This window comes from Pinus tabuliformis, chromosome 8 (assembly GCF_031772625.1).
Source record: "Pinus tabuliformis cultivar Carrire ecotype Pingquan chromosome 8, CPIR1, whole genome shotgun sequence".
Taxonomy (NCBI): domain Eukaryota; kingdom Viridiplantae; phylum Streptophyta; class Pinopsida; order Pinales; family Pinaceae; genus Pinus; species Pinus tabuliformis.
Window position 1 is genome coordinate 861,147,928 of NC_142294.1, and position 24,983 is coordinate 861,172,910.

A 24,983-nucleotide genomic window follows, 5' to 3' on the forward strand; every position below is an offset into this window, starting at 1 on the left:
AGTGGTACACACTCTGAGACTGACTTTGAGGCAGTCAAGGATGATACTGGTCTGGGACCAGTGGTAGGAGTTGTACCCACTATGACACTGACTTCGGGTTGGTTGAGGACTGGTCTGGGACCAGTGGTACACAATCTGAGACTGACTTTGAGTCAGTGAAGGATGATACTGGTCTGGGACCAGTGGTAGGAGTTGTACCCACTATGACACTGACTTCGGGTTGGTTGAGGACTGGTCTGGGACCAGTGGTACACACTCTGAGACTTTGAGTCAGTGGAGGATGGTATGATACATCCTCGATCATTTCTTCCTCTTCATAATTCGGACAAAGCAGAGCAGAGCAAAACAGAGCAGAGCAGAGCAAATCAGAACAGGGCAAAACAGAAGAGTAGAGCAGGCAGAATAGAGTAGAGCAGAGCAGGGGTCAAGTTGTACAGGGCAGTGCATTTGATGGATGAATAGTAGCGACCGACAGACGAATTGCAGATGGAGTTCTCCCTAGTTGAGAGGGAGTGTTAAAATTGGCAACTAGGGCCAAACTCCATGTGGGTCATCTTATTCATGGCTGATAATATTTTTATTAGATTCCTCTCGCCGAGAGGTGTAGGATTGATCTAATGATCATCTGATTCCGATAAGTATTTATGGAGATATGAATTTATTTTGATTATGGAATAATTATCAAGCCGACCAGCAACTCATGTAGGCTCAGAAGCCCAATAGACGCATCTATTCATCATCAACATTTGTGTATAAATACAGGAGGTCTTTTCCTCATTTGCACACTCTCATCTCATCACATCTCTCTCTCTCTAGTGCGCGGCAAAATCTTGCATTGGTGCGCGGCGAAATCTTGCACTGGTGCGTGGCAAAATCTTGCATTGGTGTGTGGCGAAATCTTGCGCTGGTGCACGGCGAAATCTTGGACTGGTGCACGACGAAGTCTCGGACTGGTGCACGATGAACGAATCACCGGTGGAGACTTGACAAGTTCGATCTAGGGTTTGCTGCCCTAGTTTAGAGCTGATCTGGGGTTTGCTGCTGCTGATATAAATCAGATCCTTGTACTATTTCTCTCTACTGAATTATTGAAGATAAAAGAAGATTTGATCAAAGGGTTTCCGCATATTGGGGTTTGTCCCTAGCTAGTCGCCACATCTTGTGTCTCTTGTCTTGGCTTGTTTTCTGTCGATCGTTTAATGTTCTATCTGCACTTTACTTAATATACATGTGATTGCTAATCTGTGGATAATCATAAGAAAAAGAAGTAAACTGCTCTAAGCATAGAACATACCATAACTTAACAGTGAGGCTAGCAGGTTGCAACAGTGCGAGAGGCACAGGAGTGTTGCACCAGTGCAGGATGGAACAGAGAGGTGTGCAACGGTGCGAGATGCATGGAGTTGTTGCAGTAGCGCAAAGGTCAGAGAGGGAGCACTTGTCAGTGACAGAGGGAGCTTCAGCATCAGGAGTGTTTCTAGCCTGACAGAGATGTCAGAGTTGGAAGATCAGTTACTTACTTCTCATTAACTGAGTTGCAGTGCAGCAGTTAGCAGTGGTAGTGCCATGGGCAGCACGATGCAGCATAATGAGAGGGGTTGCAGTGCAGATGCAGCAGTGGCAGTGGCAGGGCCATGGGCAGTAGCACGGATGCAGAGGGAGTTGCAGTATGCAGCAGTGGCAGTGGCAGGGCCATGGGTAGCAGTACAGGATGCAGCAGTGTAGAGGATGTTGGGTAGCAGGCTTAGCATCAACACAAGGACCGACGCCGGATGATTAGAGTGATGCTCACTGAGGAGTATTACTAGAGCACAGTCCTCGCTAAGAGGGAGTGTTGAATATACCAGAATACCAGATATGCGAAGAAATATACCCAGAACACAGAACAATAAGAAATAACAGCATGTATTTTATTATTCAGAAAGGAAAGCAATGTTCACTTGCCTCTTCGAGGGGGCAACCTCCAATAGAGCTAGGCTCAATTACAAAATAAGACACGATGCTCCTCGAGGGGAGTCTCTATCCTTTATATAGGATTCATACATGCAATACCATGGGTCAATACCATGGTTCTTATTAATACCATCTATCTAATACCATGGCCCATTTGCAACTAACTATGGTCCCTTCTTTAAATGCGGGTCAACCACTTACAATTATTAATATGGGCTTTATTGAATCTTTACTTAACTATAACTATGACTCGACCCTATTACATAAATAAGGGGGTTAGGGTTGGACCCTAACATGCCCTCCCCCATAAAAATAGCCTTGTCCTCAAGGCTGAAGCTGCGGAAACTGCTGAAGGACAGTGGCTGGTTCCCAGGTCGCATCTTCTGGAGAGGTGTCTTTCCACTTGACGAGGACTTCCTTGATCGTGCGGCCGCGCAGGTGCCGTTCTCGCGTGTCAAGAACCTGTTCAGGTTGGAGCCAGATTGAACCTTCTTCATCCAATTCTGGTAGACTGGTTTGAATTCGGCAATGGTTCCCAATCACTTTCTTGAGGCATGAGACATGGAAGACTGGATGGATTTTTGCCGTGGGTGGCAAAGCTAGCTTGTATGCTACTTCTTCGATGCGCTAAAGTACTTGAAACAGTCCGTAGAATTTTGGAGATAATTTCTGACAACCCTTGTCTTTGAGTGATGTTTGCTTATATGGTTGCAGCCTCAAAAATACCTGATCCCCTTCTTGAAATTTGCATTCTGAACAATGTTGATCTGCCTGTTGCTTCATGCGGTTTTGAGCTTGATGGAGATTCTCTTTGAGGTGGGCCAGCATGGTTGTGCGATTCTGTAGGAGGTGATCCACTGCTTGTACCTTCAAGCATCCCTAGATATAAGAAGTAGGTGAAGGAGGGAGTTGACCATAAACTGCTTCATATGGAGTCATTTTGGTGGTGGCATGATAGTTAGTGTTATACCACCATTCTGCTAGAGGTAACCACTGTACCCATAGATGTTGCTTTTCTGAAGTGAAACACCTAAGGTAGGTCTCCAGACATTTATTGACTGCTTCAGTTTGACCATCAGTTTGGGGATGATAGGAAGTACTGAGTTGTAGTTGGGTACCTTGTAGCCTGAAGATTTCCTGCCAAAAGTTACTGGTGAAGATTGGGTCACGATCAGACACAATGGAAGTGGGCATGCCATGCAATTTGAAGATCTAGTCCATGAAAGATTGAGCCACCAAAGCCGGTGTAAAAGGGTGGGGTAGGGCGCAAAAATGAGCATACTTAGAAAGTCTGTCCACAACCACCATGATGACTGACTTGTTGCCTGACTTTGGAAGACCCGTAATGAAGTCCATAGAAACCTCCGTCCAGATTGAGGTCGGGATGGGCAATGGCTGTAATGTGCCTGGGGATTTGACTGTTTCTCCTTTGTGGCGCTGACATACGTCACACTCAGCTACAAAAGTAAGAATGTCCTTTTTCATGCCTGTCCAAAAGAATGAACGTCGAGTGCGAGCATAAGTCTTCTGAAAACTTGAATGGCCTGCAGTGGGAGATGAGTGCAACTCCGCCAAAATGCGACTTTTGAGGGTGGATGTTGGTGATATCACGACTCTGTCCTTGTAGCGAAGAATCTCATCCTGCCAAGAGTAGCCCGCTATGGAATTTGGATCCGCCTGCAATTTATTAATGAGTTGGGAGAGCAAAGGATGTGAAAACCATTCCTTGCGAGCCTCTTCAATGGGAAGGGAGATTGCGAGCAGGGTGCTTTCCTCCTCAAATTGGCGTGATAAAGCATCTGCTACGACATTTTCGTGCCCTTTCTTGTAAATTATCTCATAATCATATCCCAACATTTTGGTGAGCCATTTATTTTGTTGTGGCGAGGATAGGTGTTGCTCCAAAAAATATTTAAGGCTTTGATGGTTTGTGCGGATTTGGAAACGCCGCCCCAATAAGTATGGTCGCCAGGTATCGATTGCATGTAAAATGGCCATCATCTCCTTCTCATAGGTAGATTGTCCTAGATTTGTTCCACTTAGTTGTTGGCTAGTGAAGGCCAAGGGTCAACCTTCCTGCATTAAGACCGCCCCAATACCCGTACCTGAAGCATCACATTCAATCACAAAAGATTTGGTGAAGTTGGGTAGTGCTAATACGGGAGTGGAACACATGGCCTGTTTGAGAGCTATAAATGCCTGTTGTGCTTCATCATTCCAGAGAAATGAATTTTTCTTGAGAAGGTGAGTGAGGGGTCTAGCAATGCAACCATAATTGCAGACAAATTTGCGATAGTAGCCTGTGAGACCCAAAAATCCTCTCAAGCTCTTCAAGGTCTTTGGTTGAGGCCAATCCTGCATTGCCTAGATCTTTTTGGGGTCCACCCTGACACCTTCACGCCCCACAATGTGGCCCAAATACTCAACTTCTTCCATGCCAAAAGAGCACTTGGACATCTTGACAAACAATTTATGCTTTCGGAGCAATTGCAAGAGCAGATCTACATGCTGAAGATGTGTGGCCCAGGGGCGGCTGTAGATGAGGATGTCATCAAAGAAAACAAGGACAAATTTTCTGAGATATGGTTTGAGCAGGTGGTTCATGAGGCTCTGAAAAGTGGATGGGGCATTACAAAGACCAAATGGCATGACTAGGAATTCATAATGGCCTTCATGAGTTCAGAAAGCAGTCTTTGGAATGTCTACTTCTTTCATGCGAATTTGGTGATAGCCCGAGTGAAGGTTGAGCTTAGTAAAGAATTGAGCCCCATTTAGTTCATCCAGCAAATCATCGACAACCGGGATGTGAAATTTATCTTTGACTATCAGCTTGTTGAGGGCCCTCAAGTTTGGACACATACGCCATTCCCCATCTTTCTTGAGCACCATGACCACAGGCGATGAATAAGGACTAATGCTAGGACGAATGATGCCTGCTTCCAGGAGTTCCTTTGGGCGAACGGATATCTATATGGACGCACATTTGGTGGTTGGGCCCCTAGGACCAAAGTAATGCTATGATCATGTTCCCCTCTCAAGGGTGGAAGCTCATGAGGTGTGTCAAAGAACAGTAGATGTTGTTTAAGATCTGTTGCATCTCAGGATGAATATGAAGAGAAGTGGGTTCAAAGGCCTGGATGGCATTAAATTGGGCTATAACTCCATGGTGGCCCTTTTTTAACAATTTTTCCATCCTATGCAAGCTGATGATAGAGGGAGAACCCGCCTGGAGTCCGCAGAGGGTATGTGTGTGGTTATTCTGCTTAAAGCTCATATATAACTCCTGGAAATCCATTGTGATTGGGCCGAGTGTGCGGAGCCATTCAGCACCGAAGACAATGTCACACCCTCCCATGTGTATGGAAAACATGTGGGTCTTTAGCTGATAATCCCCCATTTGAAGTTTGACATTTTCACAGTGGCCTTCACATTTCATTGTCCCCCCATCAGCGATTTGGACCTAGAAGTGAGAGATTGCTCTGACAAAACAATGCACTGCTTCCGCGACTCTTTGATGGATAAAGTTATGCGTACTGCCACTATCAATCAAGACTACTACAGGGCGATGCTTAATAAAACCTATGATTTTGAGAGTTTGGGGAGAAGAAATCCCTGCCAAGCCATGAAGCGAGATAACTGGTTCTTCAGGTACATTGTTCGGTTGGTTGTCCTCATCTTCCTCCTCTAGTTCGTCAAGTGGTGGGGCTTCCTCCGATGAACTGTGATCAGTAGCATCAATTTGAAAGAATTTGGGCTCCTTGCATTTATGCCTCGGGGAGTATTTCTCATCACAGTAGTAACATAATCCTTGCTTTCTTCTTTCCGCCATTTCCGCAGGTGACACCTTTTGAACCTTGAGTGTTTGGGTAGTGCTTTGAGCTTGGGTGGGGCGACCTTTAGCTATGAAATTTGGGCAATTGGATTGGGCCGCTAACGCACGTTCTACTTCACGAGCTATCTTGCAAGAATCCAGCCATGAGGTTGGGTGTTGCAGTCGGACGTGGGCTTGTATGGCTTCTTTGAGACCACTGACAAAACATTCCAAGTAGAACTAATCGTGGAGACCTCCTGTGCGGAAGGCTAAGGCTTCAAAGGCTGTAATATATTCGTTCTCGGTTCCTATCTGTCGGAGCTTAGTAAGACGACCCAAGAAGTTAGATTCACGGTCAAAGTGATCCGTCAGGGCTTTTGAGAATGTCTGCCAAGTCACGGGCCTTCCATAGCAACATTGATGCCACTGCCACCATTGCCACCTTTCATGGTTCAAGTACATGCTACCCACACTTAGCTAAGTCGCATCATCTCTGATGTGATTCAATGTGAAATATTGCTCCATTTGTGCTAGTCATGTGGCCGGATGAGAGCCATTAAATATATACATGTCCAGATTGGGTGGTCGCGGCTGGGATTGTTGGTGGTCTCCAAAGAGGTGAAGAGAATGGCTAGACTCACCCTCAATGTTTTCATTAAAAGCATATGCCTCCAAGTGTTCCCCCGACTTGCCCTTTGTCATTGTGTCAGCTAAGGTCTGGATCGTCTTCAGTAATGTGTCCAACTTTTGTTCAAGGGTGTCAATCTTCTCATTGGCCATAGCTTGAGCTCTGGTTTGTACCATGCACCGATCCGGTGTACTTGTCGGTATTGCGAGAAAAATAAAATTTGGGACCACCCAAAATTTTTACGCTAACAAGTGAATGGTACCACCTTGCTCAGCCCGTCGACCTGATTCTTATGGGCTAAGTCTCCTATAAGCATCCCGAGAGGGTCTCAAACTTTTGAAAGGAGTTTTACTCCTCGCTTAGGAATATTGCAATAGCCGAATCCCAGAAAAGTAAATTCTGCCCAATGTCCTGCAAGAATCACACCCAGGTATAGGGGCCCACACAAATAGTCAGATCTGTCGGCTAACCCTCAACTGCAGAGTATGAGTAGGAATGTGATAGTGATCGAACCCTTGCTGCTAGATCTGAATGGCGGAGCTGATTGTGGCGACTACTACAGAGCCCAAGCGACTAGGTCTGAATGGCAGATCTGATAGATCTGATTGGCGGATCTGATAGATCTAAATGGCGGAACTGATTGTTGCGGTTGCGACAGAACCCCACCTGCTAGATCTGATCTAGCAAAGATGATGCGTGATCTAGAGAGAGACAAGGGAACTATGGTCTCAAGGAGTGTCAGGTGCTACAGATCGCAATATACATAAGGGTCTGACAGTAGTACTCGGCCCAATCTTTCAGGGCACTAACCAAGGAGGATCAATCGTACCCTTAGCCGTACAACCCGACTACCCTATCGTATGCGCGAGTAATCTCCCCAAGTGCTGTTCTCGGTGTACTGTAGCAGCAAGACGGCCGACGGTTTATCTATGGCGAGGTTTCAAGAGAGCCTAGGGGGCTTCCGATATACCCAGAGGGTACTTGGAAGACAGTCCGTGCGCGGTTCTGTCTAATGTGCTACTACTCGAAGGGGTACCCACAGGGGTTACAAGGGAGTCCAACAAGCGTGACCACCTCTTGTATTTCCTGCGTGCATGCCTCCCCAAATCCGCAGGTTTATGCGCTCAACGACAAATCCCGTGGTTTAAAGACGCCAGAACACGTCTCTAGCCAAATTTTTTTTTGCTAAAAATGGAGATCCCACCGGCCCTGGAAAGTGCTCTGATACCACTTGCTATGCTCTTGACCTGTGAGAAGATACCAGATTACCAAATATGCGAAGAAATATATCCAGAACACAGAACAATAAGAAATAACAGCATGTATTTTATTATTCAGAAAGGAAAGCAATGTTCACTTGCCTCTTCGAGGGGGCAACCTCCAATAGAGCTGGGCTCAATTACAAAATAAGACATGATGCTCCTCGAGGGGAGTCTCTATCCTTTATATAGGATTCATACATGCAATACCATGGGTCAATACCATGGTTCTTATTAATACCCTCTATCTAATACCATGGCCCATTTGCAACTAACTATGGTCCCTTCATTAAATGCGGGTCAATTACTTACAATTATTAATATGGGCTTTATTAACTCTTTACTTAACTATAACTATGACTCGACCCTATCACATAAATAAGGGGGTTAGGGTTGGACCCTAACATGATTTGGGGTAGCATCGGATGTGCTCTAGCCAAGAAAATTGGTGGAGAGGCTAAGGAACATGAGATCTCCAATACCCAGAAAGGGTTTGGGCAGATTCTAAACAGTTTGGAAGATATTAAAATAATTAATATTTTTAATGGAGTCCCTAAGTCTAAACTTAGGGAAAATAAAATATTAATGTGAATTAATATAAAACTGTGTTAGAATGGTCCACAAGTCATGGATCAAGCCAGATCTAATCTTAGTCGTTGATTAGGGACTTAATCTCGGCCATTGATTTGTCAATGAGAAAAATATAAGAGGAGGCTTGACAGTCACTTGGAGAACACACCAAGAGATCAAGATTTCGACTTTCTGGGGCTGGGTTTGCTGAGAAAGTTGAGAGAGTGATCTAGAGTTGCAACTGAGGGGCAGTGAATACAGAAGCAGAGAGGCAGAGATAGTGCTGGGAGGATCAGCGCAGTAGCCAAGAAAACTGACGCAGAGGGTAGAAGCCGGAACTGCCGGGCATGTTGATGCAGAGGGCAGAAGCCGGAACTACCAGGAACAGTCGGAACTGCTGGGAAAGTTGACGTAGAGGGCAAAAGCTGGAACTGCCAGGAACAGCCGGAACTGCTGGGAACTATCAGAACTGTCGGGAAAGCTGACGCAGAGGGCAGACATTGGAACTGCCGGGAACAACCGGAATTGCCAGGAACTACCGGAACTACCGGGAAAGCTGACGCTGGGGTTTTTCGTGGGGCAGATTGAAGCTGAGGAGCTGCCGGAGTGTTTATCTGGGGTTTCAGCCGGAGCCTCTATCTCCGAAGGAGAGGTACTACTACCGAGATTTTTCTCTATTGGGTGAGTTGGATTTGACACCCAGATTGTATCCTGAAACTACTTAATAAATCAAACCCTCAGATAGCTACACCGGTTTTCCCGCATTGGGTTTTTCCGGGGACATTAGTCCAAAAATAACAGTGTCATTTGTGTGCTTGTTTCTGTTTCCTTTAGTTGATGATCTGTAATGTGTTGAGCATGTACTTGTGTTTATTTTCAGTATTTACATGGCAAATAACTTGTTAATTAATCAGAACAAGTAGGAAGGAATAAATCAGAAAGTACATGGAGGGCTTCTAACTGTTAGACTTAGAAACTCCAACAGAAAACAAGGTTTCCCAAATGATGGGAAGTGACTTCTCCTCTATGCTCTGCACTGCCCTTGAAATCTGCACTGCTAGTCGGAAAGACACACCTATTTGATTCGTCTAGACTGCTAAGAAAATTCTGCCAAATTAATCTTGGCCTCTCCTCAACAAACCTAGAAAAACGCAAAAAGGGTTTGTCCTTGTTTTGACGCTCCAAAATTGACCCCAAAATGCTTGGCCCTCCTCTACTGCTGGAAAATGTCACCTGTGATAGTTGTGGTGTTTCTTGCTCCTCAAATACTAGGAACTCTCCTCCAATTCCCCTCCATGGAATCCCAAACAATTCCAGCTCCTCAATCCCACTCACTGAGCCTCCCCTCAAATAGCTCCACAACCACCTGTGCAATCTTGGGGAAAAAGATGCAGGCCCAACCACACCAATTTGTTCTACTGAGAAAAGCACCTCTACTCCTGGAAATTTCCTCCTTTCGACAAATATTTGTGTGAAAAAATAACCCAACAACAACAAATCTCCTCTCTAGCACAATACCTGTCCAAGCCCTGTGTAGCTCCCTTTTCTGTGTCCCACTAGTGCCAGAAATTCATGCTACTGCATGGTATCCTCCCAGCTACCAATGAAGAGTAGAATTTCCCCCCCTCGGGTGGCACTTGTAGTCTACCAAAGAAGAGGGTGAGATTTCCCCTTGGAAACCTCTAGTGCCAAACAACTCTTGTGACTCAGTTGAATAGCGTGAGCAATAATGTGTAAATGGCAAATTATCAAAAGTGCTCTATGCTGCCTTCAACCCCCTATTTATAATTGTTACCTCACCTTTCCTTGTGGGTCCCTTAGCCAACTATTTCGACCCCCTTCCCACACAATTGACTTTTCCTCCAAGGGGTGTGTATTCCATGAGGGGTGGCCCCCACATTCCACTAAGGTTGGAATTTTTGATTTCTCCTAAGTCCCATGTACCCAAAATGTCTCCAATACCCAGATTACAAAATTGTGCTAGGCTTAGCACTTCCCCAACAAACTCTGTAAATCCTATTAAATGAAAAATCAAAATTGGGGATATTACAGCAGGGTACAATCAAGATTTATTAGCTATTGCATGGCAGCATCCTCCAATTGTTGTCGGATCTAGTTTCTAAGAACATGTTTGTAACTCTTGTTTTCTTCAGAGAAAATTTGATTTTCTCCTGTTTTTTAATGAAACTTCCAGTAGCATATTCATCCAGGATATATGGAATCAAATCCAATCGCAGTGGAATCTTGTGTTTATCATTATGTTTATGGAATTTAGACTTTGACTGCTTTCATTAGTTTTATAGTGATCTGTTGTTTGAATCAGTGAGATTCAACATATTTTCCTCACTGCTTTTCCTTCTTTCTTGACTTCAATTCCACAAACAAGGGACTGTATTGGTTGCACAAATAATGGTACTGAAAATTCATTTCTACTCGCTATCACTGGTTTAAAAGTGAATATTTGCCACTTATAGGTGACAAATCTGACAGTTCTTATTGCAAAAACAAGGGAAGACTATCATGTATTTGTATCAGTTTTGCACTTTGATTTTGCTGATTTTAAGGTTCTAGCTATACATTTGATGTTTTCAGTGAAGTATATTACATTGATGCATTTTCATGCAAGTACTAAATACTTATACTTAGCATTCAAATCCTTCAAGGAAACCCCCCTAAGGTCCACATGAACCACTTCAGAAGTGAGAGTGTGGCTGGTGACAGGGACACACCCCCTAATTGTTATCCTGACACTTTGGATTGCATTCTAATAGCTTTTCCATGCAATAACATTACCTCATGCTCAAAATTATTATGTTTGATGCCATATTACATCACCAATCTTATATATATATATATATATATATATATGACAATGTTCTGGCTAACAGTAATTATGGGCCTCCAGAGAATGTAGGCTACTCGAGAATGTCCATATAATCTCATAGCTGCATTTCTTTTCTGCAACTTAATCAGAGCTAATGAGATAGCAAATACTTATATCAAAGGTTTCAAATATTTCATGCATTTTTGTAGGGGTAAATAGAATCTTAAATTTAATTATATCCCTCTTATAAATCTCTTTCAGAATAATACCATGTTCTTCAATGCAAGAGAGTAAAGGAAACTCACCCCATTCAGGTGGGAAGACATCATTAGGTGACTTGTTATCTGTAAATTCTACTCCCATGATCAGTCCTGTTCCACGCATCTGCATTTTAAAACAAAAGATTAAAGCTAGCCATTCTAAAGGGCATCTGACAAAAGTTTGCTAGTATCTCTTAATATTAAGGTACAGTCCTCGAACAATCTTTTTTAGCAAAACCCATCATGTCACTACTTACAAACTACTCTAGTATCTAGTAACTAGTATCAGAATACCCAAAACAAGTATGTCAGAAACATGCATTTTTTAATATACCTCTCCAATAATGGGGCTCTTGGCCAATTCCCTCATGCCATCTTGGAATAGTGGGGAAATGTTCTGAACATGCTCAACAAGATTTCTTTCCCTACAATCATTTCAAGAAATGAACACATTACAAACATTTTCCCTAATCTCAAAGTTATAAAGCAAATGGTAATAAAAAAAATCCTTTATAGAAAATTTATTCAATTACCTCAATTCATTACCAATGCATAAAAGAAAAACATAATGCTATATTACCTTTTTGAGAAGTTTGCTGAGGCAAAAATGATGCCATAGTGGTATCTATGTTGCACTGGTTTTTGGGAAAGGGGAATGGCTGATATGGGGGGATGTGTCCACGAGATGGCTAAAGCACGCCCCCAAATTTTCCAAGGGGCAACAGTAATATATATATATGGGGGGATGTGTCCACGAGATGGCTAAAGCACACTCCCAAATTTTCCAAGGGACAACAGTAATATATATCTATCTATCTATATATATATTTATATATATATAGTTGCTTCAAGGTTGTAAGCATAAAAAGCTATATCATATATATACCAATGTTGCGAACATCGGCATCGGGATAAAATCGGCAAGGGTCCAGAAAACCAAAAAATCGGGAAAATATCGGTAAAAATTCGGCAAACATCGGCTAGGCTAAAAAATTGTGATTTCGAAATAAAATCAGGATGTTATCGAGATGTTCGCAACACTGTATTATATACTACCTCCTTAATGATCAAGGGAGGATTCCCAATGGTAACCCTAACTAACTCCAAGACTGGTGCCTTAAATGGGGTTGAGTGGTGGAGTTAATGCATGGAGCTGTCCCATTGTTTCTATGTATGATTTAGCAATGTAAAACTAAACATCATATAAAATGGCATCGAATGACAGAAAATATATCATGTAACCAGTCAAAATTGGTGTACATAAATTATCCTCACCAAACATGATCTTACATTTCAATTTGGATTGTTGGTTAAGCACTTATGGGTCAAAACAGCTTGATGTCATGTTATAACAGACTATAAAGTCTGCTAAAATGACGGACAACAACCTATTAGGCCCAGATTAGCCACCCAATGAATACCAAAACACTCTTAGATGTTAGACCTAGGGATGGGAAGGTTGGAGGATAAAAGATAAGGCTTATGAACCTTTCCTCAACCTATGACAGCTAAAAAAGACAATTTCAAGCAAGCTCGAAATTGTTTTTAATAGAAATGAGATGAAATCCTTCTAGGCAAAGTGCTCAAAATTTTTTGAATTAAAAAATATTATTTATGGCTGGAAATTGAATAAATTGGACTCTAAATAGTAGAGTAAACAAGTATAAGTGGAGTCACTAAAAATATTTCTTACAGATAACTTGTAGAATGCCAGAAATATTTGAATCTGGTGCGGATTTTGTGTGCTATAGCCATTTGAAGCTCGGATTTGCATGCAATTTGACTAGATACAAGTGTAATATATGCTTAAGAAAACAATGTATCCATGCTTGGTTTAGATCTAGCATTTAATTCAATTTCTCCAAGGTAGAACTTGTTAATATGATATAACTAATGACAAACCAACAAGTAAATAATCCTAATCTAATGTTAAAAATACAAATTTTAGAATTTTATGAAAGAGAAGTGTTTGTTGGAATTATACCATGTACCAAGAATACCTCACATTGCTGGGATGTAAAACTTGTACCTCCTTAAGTTGATCTTGTAAATGATCAAGGGAGTGGGTTTTGTCTACTAAGAGAATTTGCCTCCACTATTGACTTAATAAACTCTCTAGCTTTCAAACCCAAGTAGCAACAACCCCCTTGTGTGGGGTTCTCCAGTCTTCAAATTGAATGAGAGATGAATACGAACTCCTTCCCAAATTGAAGCTCCCATTTGAAATGGTACAATAGATTGAAGAGATCTGCCTACAAAACATAAGAACAATGTGGGCTCTCCACCTAGTTTTCCCTCTCTGTGTGACTAGTAGCCCCTTAGTGACTCAACCTCTTAACTTTGTGTAATTTTATTTCTTAGAGAGATTATTAGATTATAACCAGGGTGGCAGGGTAGCGCTTCCCCCACCCCCCCAAGTCCGCTCCCGAAGGTGATATTAATGACAAAGACCCCAAGATAGGCAATGTTTTTGATGATATGTAGGTATTTGTTGTAGCATGATTTTTTTGGATGCTAGAAACCATCTAGAGTCTGTTTGTTGATGTATTTTCAGTTCAGAGATGGATTGCACTCAATGCTATTTTGGTGATGTGCACCCTTACACGCTATATAAATCAAAACTTGTAATTTGTGGATGTTAGCTCCCTATAATTGTATCCCCCTTATTGTTATTGTTAGTGTAGCCCCCTATTGTTATTATTGTGCCCATGTATCCCCCATGTTGTTATTGTTGTGCGCCATAGAAGCCCACTATTGTTATTATTGTGCCCTTATATTATTATCGTTATGTAGGCTCTGATTATATTGTGACCCCTTAGACTCCTATATATACCAATGTAGGCTTTCAAGCCAAATTCATCTAGAAGGAAGGACATCCTAGCCTTCCAAATGACATAGTTGGAAGCTCCATCCAACCTATCCTGATCACGAAGCTCAGCAATGGCCATCTCAACGAATTGTTGAAGACTCCCTCTTTCCATTTGCTTGGTAGTTGCTTAGCTACTCGCACTCTTTCCTGGAGTGAGAAGATCCACTCACAACTATTGCCAATTTGCAAGGAAAAACAAACATATTGAGACTAGAAGTTTCCTGAGCAAAATTTTCCCTCTATGTGTGCTTTTCTCTCTGCCACCCCGATGCTAGCTCTGCTATAGCGAATTGTTGTAAAGGTTCAAAACCCCCTGCGTCCAGCTAGAGATCTGCCCAATGAGAATATGAGTTGCTTCCTCTGCCTTTGGAATCAGTGGATCTTGAAGGATCAAATTTTTCTGCCCCTCTCATAAAAATCGAACTTCCTAAAGCAATTCGGCCTTCTGGCAAAAAGACTGTGCTGCCCTTGGGAATTTTGGCCTGCTGCCCTTACTAAGCAGTGAAAATTCCTTTTTTTCGCTTCTGAGCTCTTTGACTGATCAACTGTGCTCTAATACCATGTGAAAATTCCAATATGGAATTCTATTGCAGAAATTGGTATTATTTCTCCTAATTGATAAATTAATTATTCAGTTTATTTCTACGGCAACATCGAAATAAACACATTGCAACCTTCACAAATAAAATTGCAGAAAATAAATAGCGCTGAAAGCTAAGAAATGCTAGCACACACATAAAATATGAGACAACTATTTTTGGACAAATGTCCCTGGAAAAACCCAACTTGGGAAAACCGGTGCAGCAGTGAGTGTTTTTATTATTATGCAGCAGTGAAAATCTGAGTACCATCTCGATGCCTAAAACTGGCAATCCATAGCAAGAAAATCTGGGCAAAATTATTGAAGGGAAATTACTCTTCCTCCACAAGCAATCTCGACACAACCTGCCTATAGAAAACTCGACCTCCTGAAGCTTCTGCGTCCCCCTCTACGCTGGACTGCGCAATCACTATGACGTCTAGCCTCTGACTGGTCCTTGATAATGTCGTTTTACCTTCTGTTGCTGAGAAATTTGTCTCTCCGACCCTCTGGAACCTCTGTCAGCCTCTCGATCTAAGAACGATTTTCTCTCAAGCAAATTGAGCTACTACGCAGAGCTCTGCGCTGCCTCACTGGGATAACTTGGTCCTCTTGTTGCTGCCTCTCTGGATCTGGAAATCTTCCTCCGGATCATTGTCCCTGCCCTTCACTCACTACTCTGATCTTTGGCTCTCTCCGGCAACTGATTGCTACTACTCAGGAAATCGATCTGTGAAGAAATCTAACTGCTCAAGTGTCTTCTCCATCACCACATCGACCTCCTCTTATAATCCACTGTTGGAGCACCAACGGCCAAGATTAAAACATAATTGATGGCTAGGATAATCTTAGGATTATTCTGTGTGAGTTTCTAGACTATTCTCATCTTATCTCAATTAATACTGATTAATTAACCATATTCCTTAAGTTTAGACTTAAGAAATATTTTAAAAACGGTTAATAATCTAATTGAGACACTTCTGGGAGGAATTTCTAGAAACAATTTCTGGGTTTTGGAGATCTCATGTATTCTAGCCTCTCCACCAAATTCCGTGGCTAAAACACATCTGATGCTACAAAAATTAACACATGGGAGTTTTGAACGATGGTTTAAAAGCAGACATGGAAGCAATGATGAATGTTAAGATAGAAGGGTTGAAGGAAGGTTTGGAAACGTTGCTAGAAGAAAGACTTCCCAGTGGTGACAAGGTAATCCATGAAAATCATGATGAGGACAAAAGGAATACAAATTATGATTTTAGAGACTCTAATGTTGGGTTTAAGAACCACCACATTCCAAAGAAAGATATGAGGAAGTTTGATGGCAAGGATCCAGTAACATGGATACTACAGATGGAACAATATTTTGATCTCCATGGTGTGCAACACACACAAAAGGTACGCATTACATCTTTATATTTAGAACCCAATCAGTTTGTATGGTATCGATGGTTTTGTTCTCGTAAACCACTTGTCACTTGGTGAATTTTTACAGAGGAAACGATAGCAAATTATGTGGATACAAAGAGCAACACCTTATTTAGCCAATTGAAAAATCTCAAACAAAAGGGTTCAATGGTGGAGCACATTGAGGACTTCCAAAAATTGAATATCAGGGTAACAAATATTCCAGAGGAGCATAGGGTTGATGTATTCATAGGGACTTTAAAGGATAACATCCAACATGAGGTTCACTTTTGGGAAACTGATTCATTGGAGAAAGCATTCAAGGTGGCAAGAAAAGTTGAAAGAAAAATTATGGCAACAAGGAAGTCTACCACTCAACTATAAAGATGGAAGTGTTGTTGCTCATAGCCTTCTGCAACCTACAAGGTTGACACCACAACAACTAGAGGAAAAAAGAGCAAAAGGGCTTTGTTATAGTTGTCATAACAAATACACTAAGTGTGATGAGAAGAAATTATTCTACATAGATTGTGAAGAGGAGGAAGAAAAGAAGCAAGAAACATCAAAAGAGGAGGATATACACAAGGAACAAACCCCAGAGAAAGAAGAAATGAATCTAACCATATCTTGTAATTCATTCGCAGGAATTACCACTCCTCAAACTCTCAAGATAGAAGGATATATCAAGAAGAAAAAAGTAATAGTGCTGATTGATTCAGGTAGTACCCATAATTTTATTCATTGTAAGATAGCCAAGGAATTGAATTGCTTCCTATATTCAACACCAAAGTGTTAAGTGATGGTTGCAAATGGAGGAATTATAAATTGCTTTGGAAAGTGCCATAATATCAAGGTAGTCATGGGGGAATATGTATTGAATATTCCAATGTTTTCCATTCCAATCGGTGGTGTTGATGTTGTACTAGGAGTCCGATGGTTACAATCTTTGGGGACGATAGCTTTTAATTTTCAAGAACATTTCTTGAAATTTTCTTGGGAAAGAAAGGAAGTTAAAATAAGGGGCATCGCGAGGAAACCAGGAAAGGTAATTAGCTCTAATGGCATGAAAAAGCTTCTAAAGAAAGAACAATAGGGCGTAATTGCACAATTATGCTCACTAGAGGTTCAAACATCAAAATCATCTATTTCTCTATATCTCCAAAAAGCCTTGAACAATCATTCCAAGGTATTTGAGACTCCCAAAGGCTTCCCACCTATTTGTGATCATGATCATGTTATTCATTTGATTCCAGGAAGTGTTCCTCCAAACATCAGACCTTACAGATATCCCTATGCCCCAAAGAGTGAAATTGAACATATGGTTGCAAAAATGCTAGAGGCCGGTATAATTCAGCCTAGTCAAAGTTCTTTCTCTGCTCCAGTAGTATTGGTGCACAAGAAGGATGGATCATGGCGTATGTGCTCGGATTATAGGGAGCTCAACAAGCTCACTATTAAAAATAAATTTCCCATTTCTATCATTGATGAATTGTTGGATGAATTACATGCAGCAATTTACTTCACCAAGCTGGATCTTTGTTCAGGATATCATCAAATTAGAATGAAGACTAAAGACATTCCGAAAACAACATTCAAAACTCATGAGGGTCATTATGAATTTCTGGTCATGTTTTTTGGTCTTACTAATGCACCTTTCACATTTCAAGGTTTGATGAATTACATTTTCAAACCCTTCCTTTGAAAATTTGTGTTAGTATTTTTTGATGATATACTAATCTACAACAAGTCCTAAAAGGATCATGTTCAACATGCTGACAGGGTGCTCAAACTATTAGAGGAGAAACAATTATATGTGAAAACCTCCAAATGTTTATTTGGAGTACAACAGGTGGAATATTTGGGTCATATTGTATCTCATGAGGATTTTAAGGTAGACCCTAACAAAATTAAAGCCATTAAGGAATAGAAAATCCCCACAACCATAAAGCATCTTCGAGGATTCTCTCGGGTTGACAATGTATTATCACAAGTTTGTTAAGAATTATGGGGGAACAAGTCAATGTTTTAAAACTCCGACTCCGACTCCGACTCGGCTGAGGGTCGACTCTGACTCCGACTCCGACTCGGTATCGACTCGGCCGGCTCGATTTCAATGACTCGGTCGTTGTAAAAAATACATTAAATGTTTATTTTTGATAAAAACACATAATTTTAAAGATTTTCATTCATGTTTCCAAACACACAACATTAGAATATAGATAGAAGACAACATATGATTAAAGTAGGCTCATGAATATATCCATTATATCAAAATGGCACCTAGTGCACTGTCCAATACATACACGATGATGATATAGAGATCAAAACAAAAACACATAACCAAGGAGGCTATAAATGGCCTCTACAACAAAAGTCTGTGACCAGTACTACTGGCTACTGCTAGAGTTTCCAACATCATCTGGCTCAGTGTTACTTGGGAGCGGAAGCGAAAGCGGGGAGTGAGAGTGAAAACGGGAACGGGAGAGACATTTTCAGAAACTCCCGGTTTGGGAGCGAATCCCGGAGGAGTTCGACAACCAATGTCACTAACATCAAGGTACATAGAGGGATTGGTGCTCTTGATTAAATACGAGTTCCATACCCTAATACATGACAAAATTCAATGGAAACATTGCAATCCCCCAATCCTGAAATCCTGAAAAACTGATAAGTCTGCTGGATTTTGAATGAAATCTAAAATTCTACTTTCTCCATATGAAATCCAATGAGGTCGGAACCACTCTCAAACATCCTGAGTCATTTCATGGTAATGTTAAAAATTTAAGTAAAAGGATGAAAATGAAGATTAAGGAGAATGTCACTTTTACTTTAAGAATTTAACATTACCATGAAATTTGAATAGCATATCAATACTAGGAGAGGGGAATGGACCCCAAAGACCAACAAACCAATTAATAAAACCATTTGGAGTCCCCCACACTCAGAAAAAACATAAAAGCATAAAAAAAATTGCATTTTTGGGGGTTCACTGGCCACTTTCCTTGACCCGACTGGGTTGATACAGACTCGGCCGACCGAACTGGTTCAACCACCGAGTTGAAATTTTTCTGGCCGACTCGGACCAACTCGGCCGAGTCGGTTCCGAGCCGGCCGGGTTTAAAAACACTAGGAACAACAACACCTCTAACAACATTACTGAAGAAAGATGCATTTTCTTAGACTCCAGAAGCAACTAAGGCTTTTTGACATCTTAAAGAGGCAATGTGCGAATCATCAGTCTTAGTGTTGGGCCTCGAATATGCCCATTTTTCCATCAGACAAAACAACCATTTATAACCTAAATTTCGACACCAGTATACTCATTTCACGTCATAATTCCATCATTTATCGCCAAATCACATCCTATGCCTCGTGGTTGATTATCATTAGTATTATTATCTTTTCGATGATTAGAGATGATTTAGTCGTGATTTACTAATGATGATTTCGCCAAGTTCATTTGTTGAAGCATTCTATTGCAAGAAGTCTCCACAAGTCAATTTTAACTAGTTATTGGGTAGTTGAATACGAAATTGTTGTAGGTGAAAAAATGAAGTTTGTGATTAAATGGTGAGGAATATTGAAATTCCGACACGTAGGTTTTGTTCAGAGCACCCTCATTTAGGTAACCCAGAAACGGTTTGGCAAAATTCGACATTATGAGGAAGTTAAGGTCGAAAAAATTCTTAAGTACAGAATTGTTGAACGTGAACGGTTTTGGTTCTGAATGGTTGTGCAGCCACGTGGAGGATGGAGGTTGAAGATCTAGAAGGACAACTCATCTAGTCAACCACCCACCTCAACCAACCAAGCAGTCAAGGATTGCGTTCTCCAAGATTGCCAAGAATCTGTTGTGCAGATTGGGTAAATTAGCCATCGAGAATCTCTCTGGCTTCACCGGACAGATTACACAGATCCTCTGAATTACTTAGATAGACAATTGTTGTTATATTTTAGAGGGCCATGCTCTTTATAAAAGCTTATGCTCTCTACATGTACACTGGTGGTGGTAAAGCAAGAGGGAAGCAATAGGAGCAACAACAGTAGAACTGTGATGTAATTATGTTTACATTGGAAGATTTGATGTATTTTCTCTGAACCATTAATACATAAGGTTGATTCAGCATTAAAATTCTCTCTGAGTATTATGGCTTTTTTTAGTTTTTAACAGTATTGAATTAATTTAAACTTGTTCCAGGAGTGCAAGGGCCCACCACCACCTGGAAACAAGTTCTTTAACTTATTTAGATTGTAGGATTTGTATTCAAAGTGTAGATTTGTATTTTGTGCTTAGAACTCTGTTTTGTAAATCTGAATATTAAATACCCCAGAACTCACTCTTCAAACGTTCAGGATTGATGATAAATTATGCTAAGATCATGATGCTTGAAATATGAATGATTTCCTTCAGAAGTACAGGCTATTGGAAAATAATTTAAGCTGGAAGTGACTCAGGAGTAATTGCCATAAGTCGAGAACGAAAAAGATTAATACTCTGTCCATTTTATCTGAAGTCCATAATGTTACACTGTTGTGGGGAATGTTTTAGGATGAAAAATTGAATGCAATTAAATGTAATTGGTTTTGGAGTTAATTTGTCTGAGAGCAAGACTAAGTTAAAGATTTCCTGAAGGTTTGATTGATATCGTTCTGAGTTAGAACAGATTTAGATTTTGGATTATATATTTGACGCTGTCATTGTGTAAAATGATTGCGAATGGTGTGAAGTCCTTTTGAAATGATTGTAAAACAAAACATTTTTAACTCGGGATTTAGTTCAGCAAATATATCTCTTTTGATTAAAATCCTTCTTGTTTTTCATAGCGTAAGCATTTCTCTGTAGAGTAAATCTGGGTGTGAATTTAATTATGTAGTAGAGACATCAATTTAGGATAGTTTGATTTGGTTTTCATTTAATTCTAAATTTTGATTATGAGTTTCATGATTCTAAAGAATGAGTTTTCTTTCGAGTGATTTATTTCTTCTAGATTAGGAGTTTCGAATTGAAGGTTTTCACAGATTAGTTGTAATGAGTTTCTTTTAATGAATATGACCTTTTAGTCATAGGGTTAGAATTGCTATCATAGCGCAGATAGGTGCTCTTTTATAACAAGTAAATGGTGTGTTCTTTCATAAGAGTGATTAAGTGTGATCTGAACTGTAGGATTTGGAATAGTGTGTAGAACAATTTCTTGTGTCAATTAGTTGTTTGCTTTGTTTATGAGTGTGTTCTTAAATAGGTCAATTTATTTAAAGCTTTAAGAAATAGAAATTAGATTTAATAGGTTTCTTCATTCTGTATTTCATGATGTTAGTTTAGGCTAGACGCTCTGATCCTGTGTTACCTACGCTTCTGCCTCGAAGCTTACGAGTCCCGGATTGATAACATTATAACACATATAGTTTTCCCAACATTTTTGGCGCCGTTGCCGGGGAGGTGCTAAAGGGATCAGAGCATAGTTTCTTTCACAAGTTTTTGTGAGATCTTAGTTGCAGGGCACTCAGAGGGTGGAGATGACGGTAAGATGTGAGTGAAGGGCAACGCATCCGCTTTTGTTTGGGTCGCTCCAAAGTCTGGCTGTCCAAGTAAGCGAAGAGTTCAAGTTTGGTGAGTTTTATTGCAATCAGTTTTTATTCATTTAGATTAAAAATTTCAATCTCTTAAACGACAAAACATTTTTGGGGTGCTGTAAGAACCCCCAGGTACTAGTCCGTGTGTGGAGACAAGGATTTCTAAACTAGAAAGCATGATTCAAGGATGATAAAGAATTTGAAGGAGTTATCTCAAATCCTAGCAGTAGCTGGGGTCTCTGCCTCTTAGGAAGAGCAGATCTTGACAGCAATCAAGAACCTTTCTACCTCTCCAGAAGTGATCGAAGACCCTGATTTCCATGAGCCACAACCACATGAAGAGCTAGAATCCTCCAATAATCACGTTTTCCTATATTTAGAGGAAACCGAGGCCTTATGCACAACATCTATTGGAGAGAAGCCCCTAAAACCAGAGATCAAAGAGGCCAAAGAAGAGGACATGCAACATTGTCCAAATGAAGAAATGGACCAAGACCTCTATGATTACATCGAGCATTGGTTCCAAACGAATACTCCAGCAAGGCATCATTCTCTTCTCCACACTTTCTTAGCCTCATATAATTTGCAGCTGCTAGTTTCACATGCTCATGTACATTGTAAATTTTATATGTTAAATCTGAGCATGAATGTATCCTTGTACCTGATCTGCACATGGCTTCACTGGAAGTTCTCTTTCACTTGAAGGAGGACATCTTTTCTCCAGTATAGTAGGAAAGTTAGTAAATAAATAAATGAAAATAGTAAAGAGAAAAAATAAGTCCTTTTGTGAAAACCAGATTGTCTGGCGCAACTAGACAGGGAGTTTGCTTGAAAACCAGGTAACTGGCAAGCAAGGTTCCCAATAAAGTTTGTAAATTTGTATGAGTTCTTCAAATCATGTATTTCATTATGTCTTGTACTCGTGTTGGTTGATGTGGGATTCCTTAAGGCCCACCTGCCAACAAGCCTTATCCCATCGACATCAGCACATTATCTAGGATTAGGGTTAGGGTTAGATAAGGTACCTGGGAGCCTGCATGCCTTAATGGTAGGTATCCTTGTCCTCTACCAAGGAAATACATCAATGTTTCTTAGTGGATGAATTCTGCAGTCCACTCGACTTCAACAAATTCATTCATGGCTAGTAGAATATACCTAGCGCCTTGATTCCCATTAACATCAAAGGTGGGATATCTCGCATTGGTTAACGATCTCCTCAATGGTCAGTAATCCAATGATTCTTGCTTATGTTCGACATCGACACCATTTATTCACATAAGAAAGATTACACATGGGTGTGTAGCGGTTGAAGACTACCTGGTTTTGAGATCTTGACACAGATTTGCAGCAGTTTGGATTTTTGTATCAGCGTTTCCATTATCATTTGCAATAGCAGTCACCTTTCCTCAATTGTTTGGGGACATACAACTCCTTAGGCATGGGGGAGAAGGGGACCTTCAATTCATCCTTCATCTTTTCAGTCCATCCTTTATCTTTTCAGTCCATCCTTCAGGTCTTCAACTTCCTTCAGCAGATCCAAATCAGCCTCCATTGCAGCTCTAGCTCTTCTTCAGCAAATTAGATCAACGGCCACATCAGCTCCAGCCATTCCATCCTCCACTTCATCTTGCAGCATCGGGCACATCAATGATAAAGGTAAAACTTGAGGTAAATCTGGCTTATGATTCTCTAATTCATTAGAAGGTTAAAGAAACTTAATGAATCACCACTTATCATTCCATGCATTTCATCTTTCATAAACCATCATCCTTTTATTATCCTTCCATTCACTCCGCATATACTCTGATTACAAGACCATGTTAAAAGCAAAAACCTTATGGTGCATTGATAAAGCAACCTCTATGATGTCTTCTCCTTCCATGATGAAAAACATTAGGATGAAGTCATTACTACCATGAAATGATAAAGGAAACCGCCTATAGACATTGGTCTTACGAAGACAGAGTATCAATTGCCCATTCACCATCTCCATCACTCATCTCTCCTTCACTCGTCCCTTTCTTGTCCTCAATTTGTATTTCTCAGTAAATTAGTGTGACCTATTAAGTATGAAGAGTGTTGCACCACAAGAACCAACACCTCCAAACATTCAAGTGTGTGCTGCTCCACAAGAACCAATGCCTTCAAATATCCAAGTAATGTCATCCCACAAGAACCTATCAAAGAGAAAGAGATTTGTTTGCATGAGGACATGCAAACCCTCAGGCATGGGGGGATGTTGGGCCTCGAATATGCCCATTTTTCCATCATACAAAACCGCCATTTATAACCTAAATTCCGACACCAGTATACTCATTTCACGTCATAATTCCATCATTTATTGCCAAATCACATCCTATGCCTCGTGGTTGATTATCATTAGTTTTATTATCTTTTCGATGATTAGAGATGATTTAGTCGTGATTTACTAATGATGGTTTCACCAAGTTCATTTGTCGAAGCATTCTATTGCAAGAAGTCTCCACAAGTCAATTTTAACTAGTTACTGGGTAGTTGAGTATGAAATTGTTGTGGGTGAAAAAATGAAGTTTGTGATTAAATGATGACGAATATTGAAATTCCGACACATGGGTTTTGTTTAGAGCACCCTCATTCAGGTAACCCAGAAACGGTTTGGCAAAATTCGACATTATGAGGAAGTTAAGGTCAAAACAATTCTTAAGTACCTATCTTAAGTACAGAATTGTTTAAGGTGAATGGTTTCAGTGCTTAACGGTTTTGGTTCTGAACGGTTTTGAAGCCACGTGGAGGATGGGGTTTGAAGATCTAAGGACAACTCATCTAGTCAGCCACCCACCTCAACCAACCAAGCAGTCAAGGATTGCGTTCTCTAGGATTGCCAAGAATCTGTTGTGCAGATTGGGTAAATTAGCCATCGAGAATCTCTCTAGCTTCACTGGGCAGATCACACAGATCCTCTGAATTACTTAGATAGACAATTGTTGTTATATTTTAGAGGGCCAGGCTCTTTATAAAATCTTATGCTCTCTACATGTACGCTGGTGGTGGTAAAGCAGGAGGGCAACAATAGGAGCAACAACAGTAGAACTGTGATGTAATTCTGTTTACATTGGAAGCTTTGATGTATTTGCTCTGAACCATTAATACATAAGGTTGATTCAACATTTAAATCCTCTTTGAGTATTATGTTTTTTTTTTAGTTTTTAACAATATTGAATTAATTTAAACTTGTTCCAGGAGTGGCAAGGGCCCACCACCACCTGGAAACA

At 40.7% G+C, this 24,983-nt stretch overlaps 1 protein-coding gene across 1 annotated transcript in view; it reads right to left on the reverse strand.

The window, feature by feature from the left end:
- Window positions 1-24,983, reverse strand: part of LOC149238288 (vanillin aminotransferase-like) — a 452,839-nt gene that overhangs the window by 23,863 nt on the left and 403,993 nt on the right. Inside the window, exons 17-18 of the mRNA XM_089372979.1 lie at window positions 11,640-11,730; window positions 11,351-11,429 (exon numbers count right to left, since the gene is read on the reverse strand). Of these exons, the coding sequence (XP_089229105.1) occupies window positions 11,351-11,429; window positions 11,640-11,730 (170 nt within the window). The remainder of the gene's footprint in view (window positions 1-11,350; window positions 11,430-11,639; window positions 11,731-24,983) is intronic.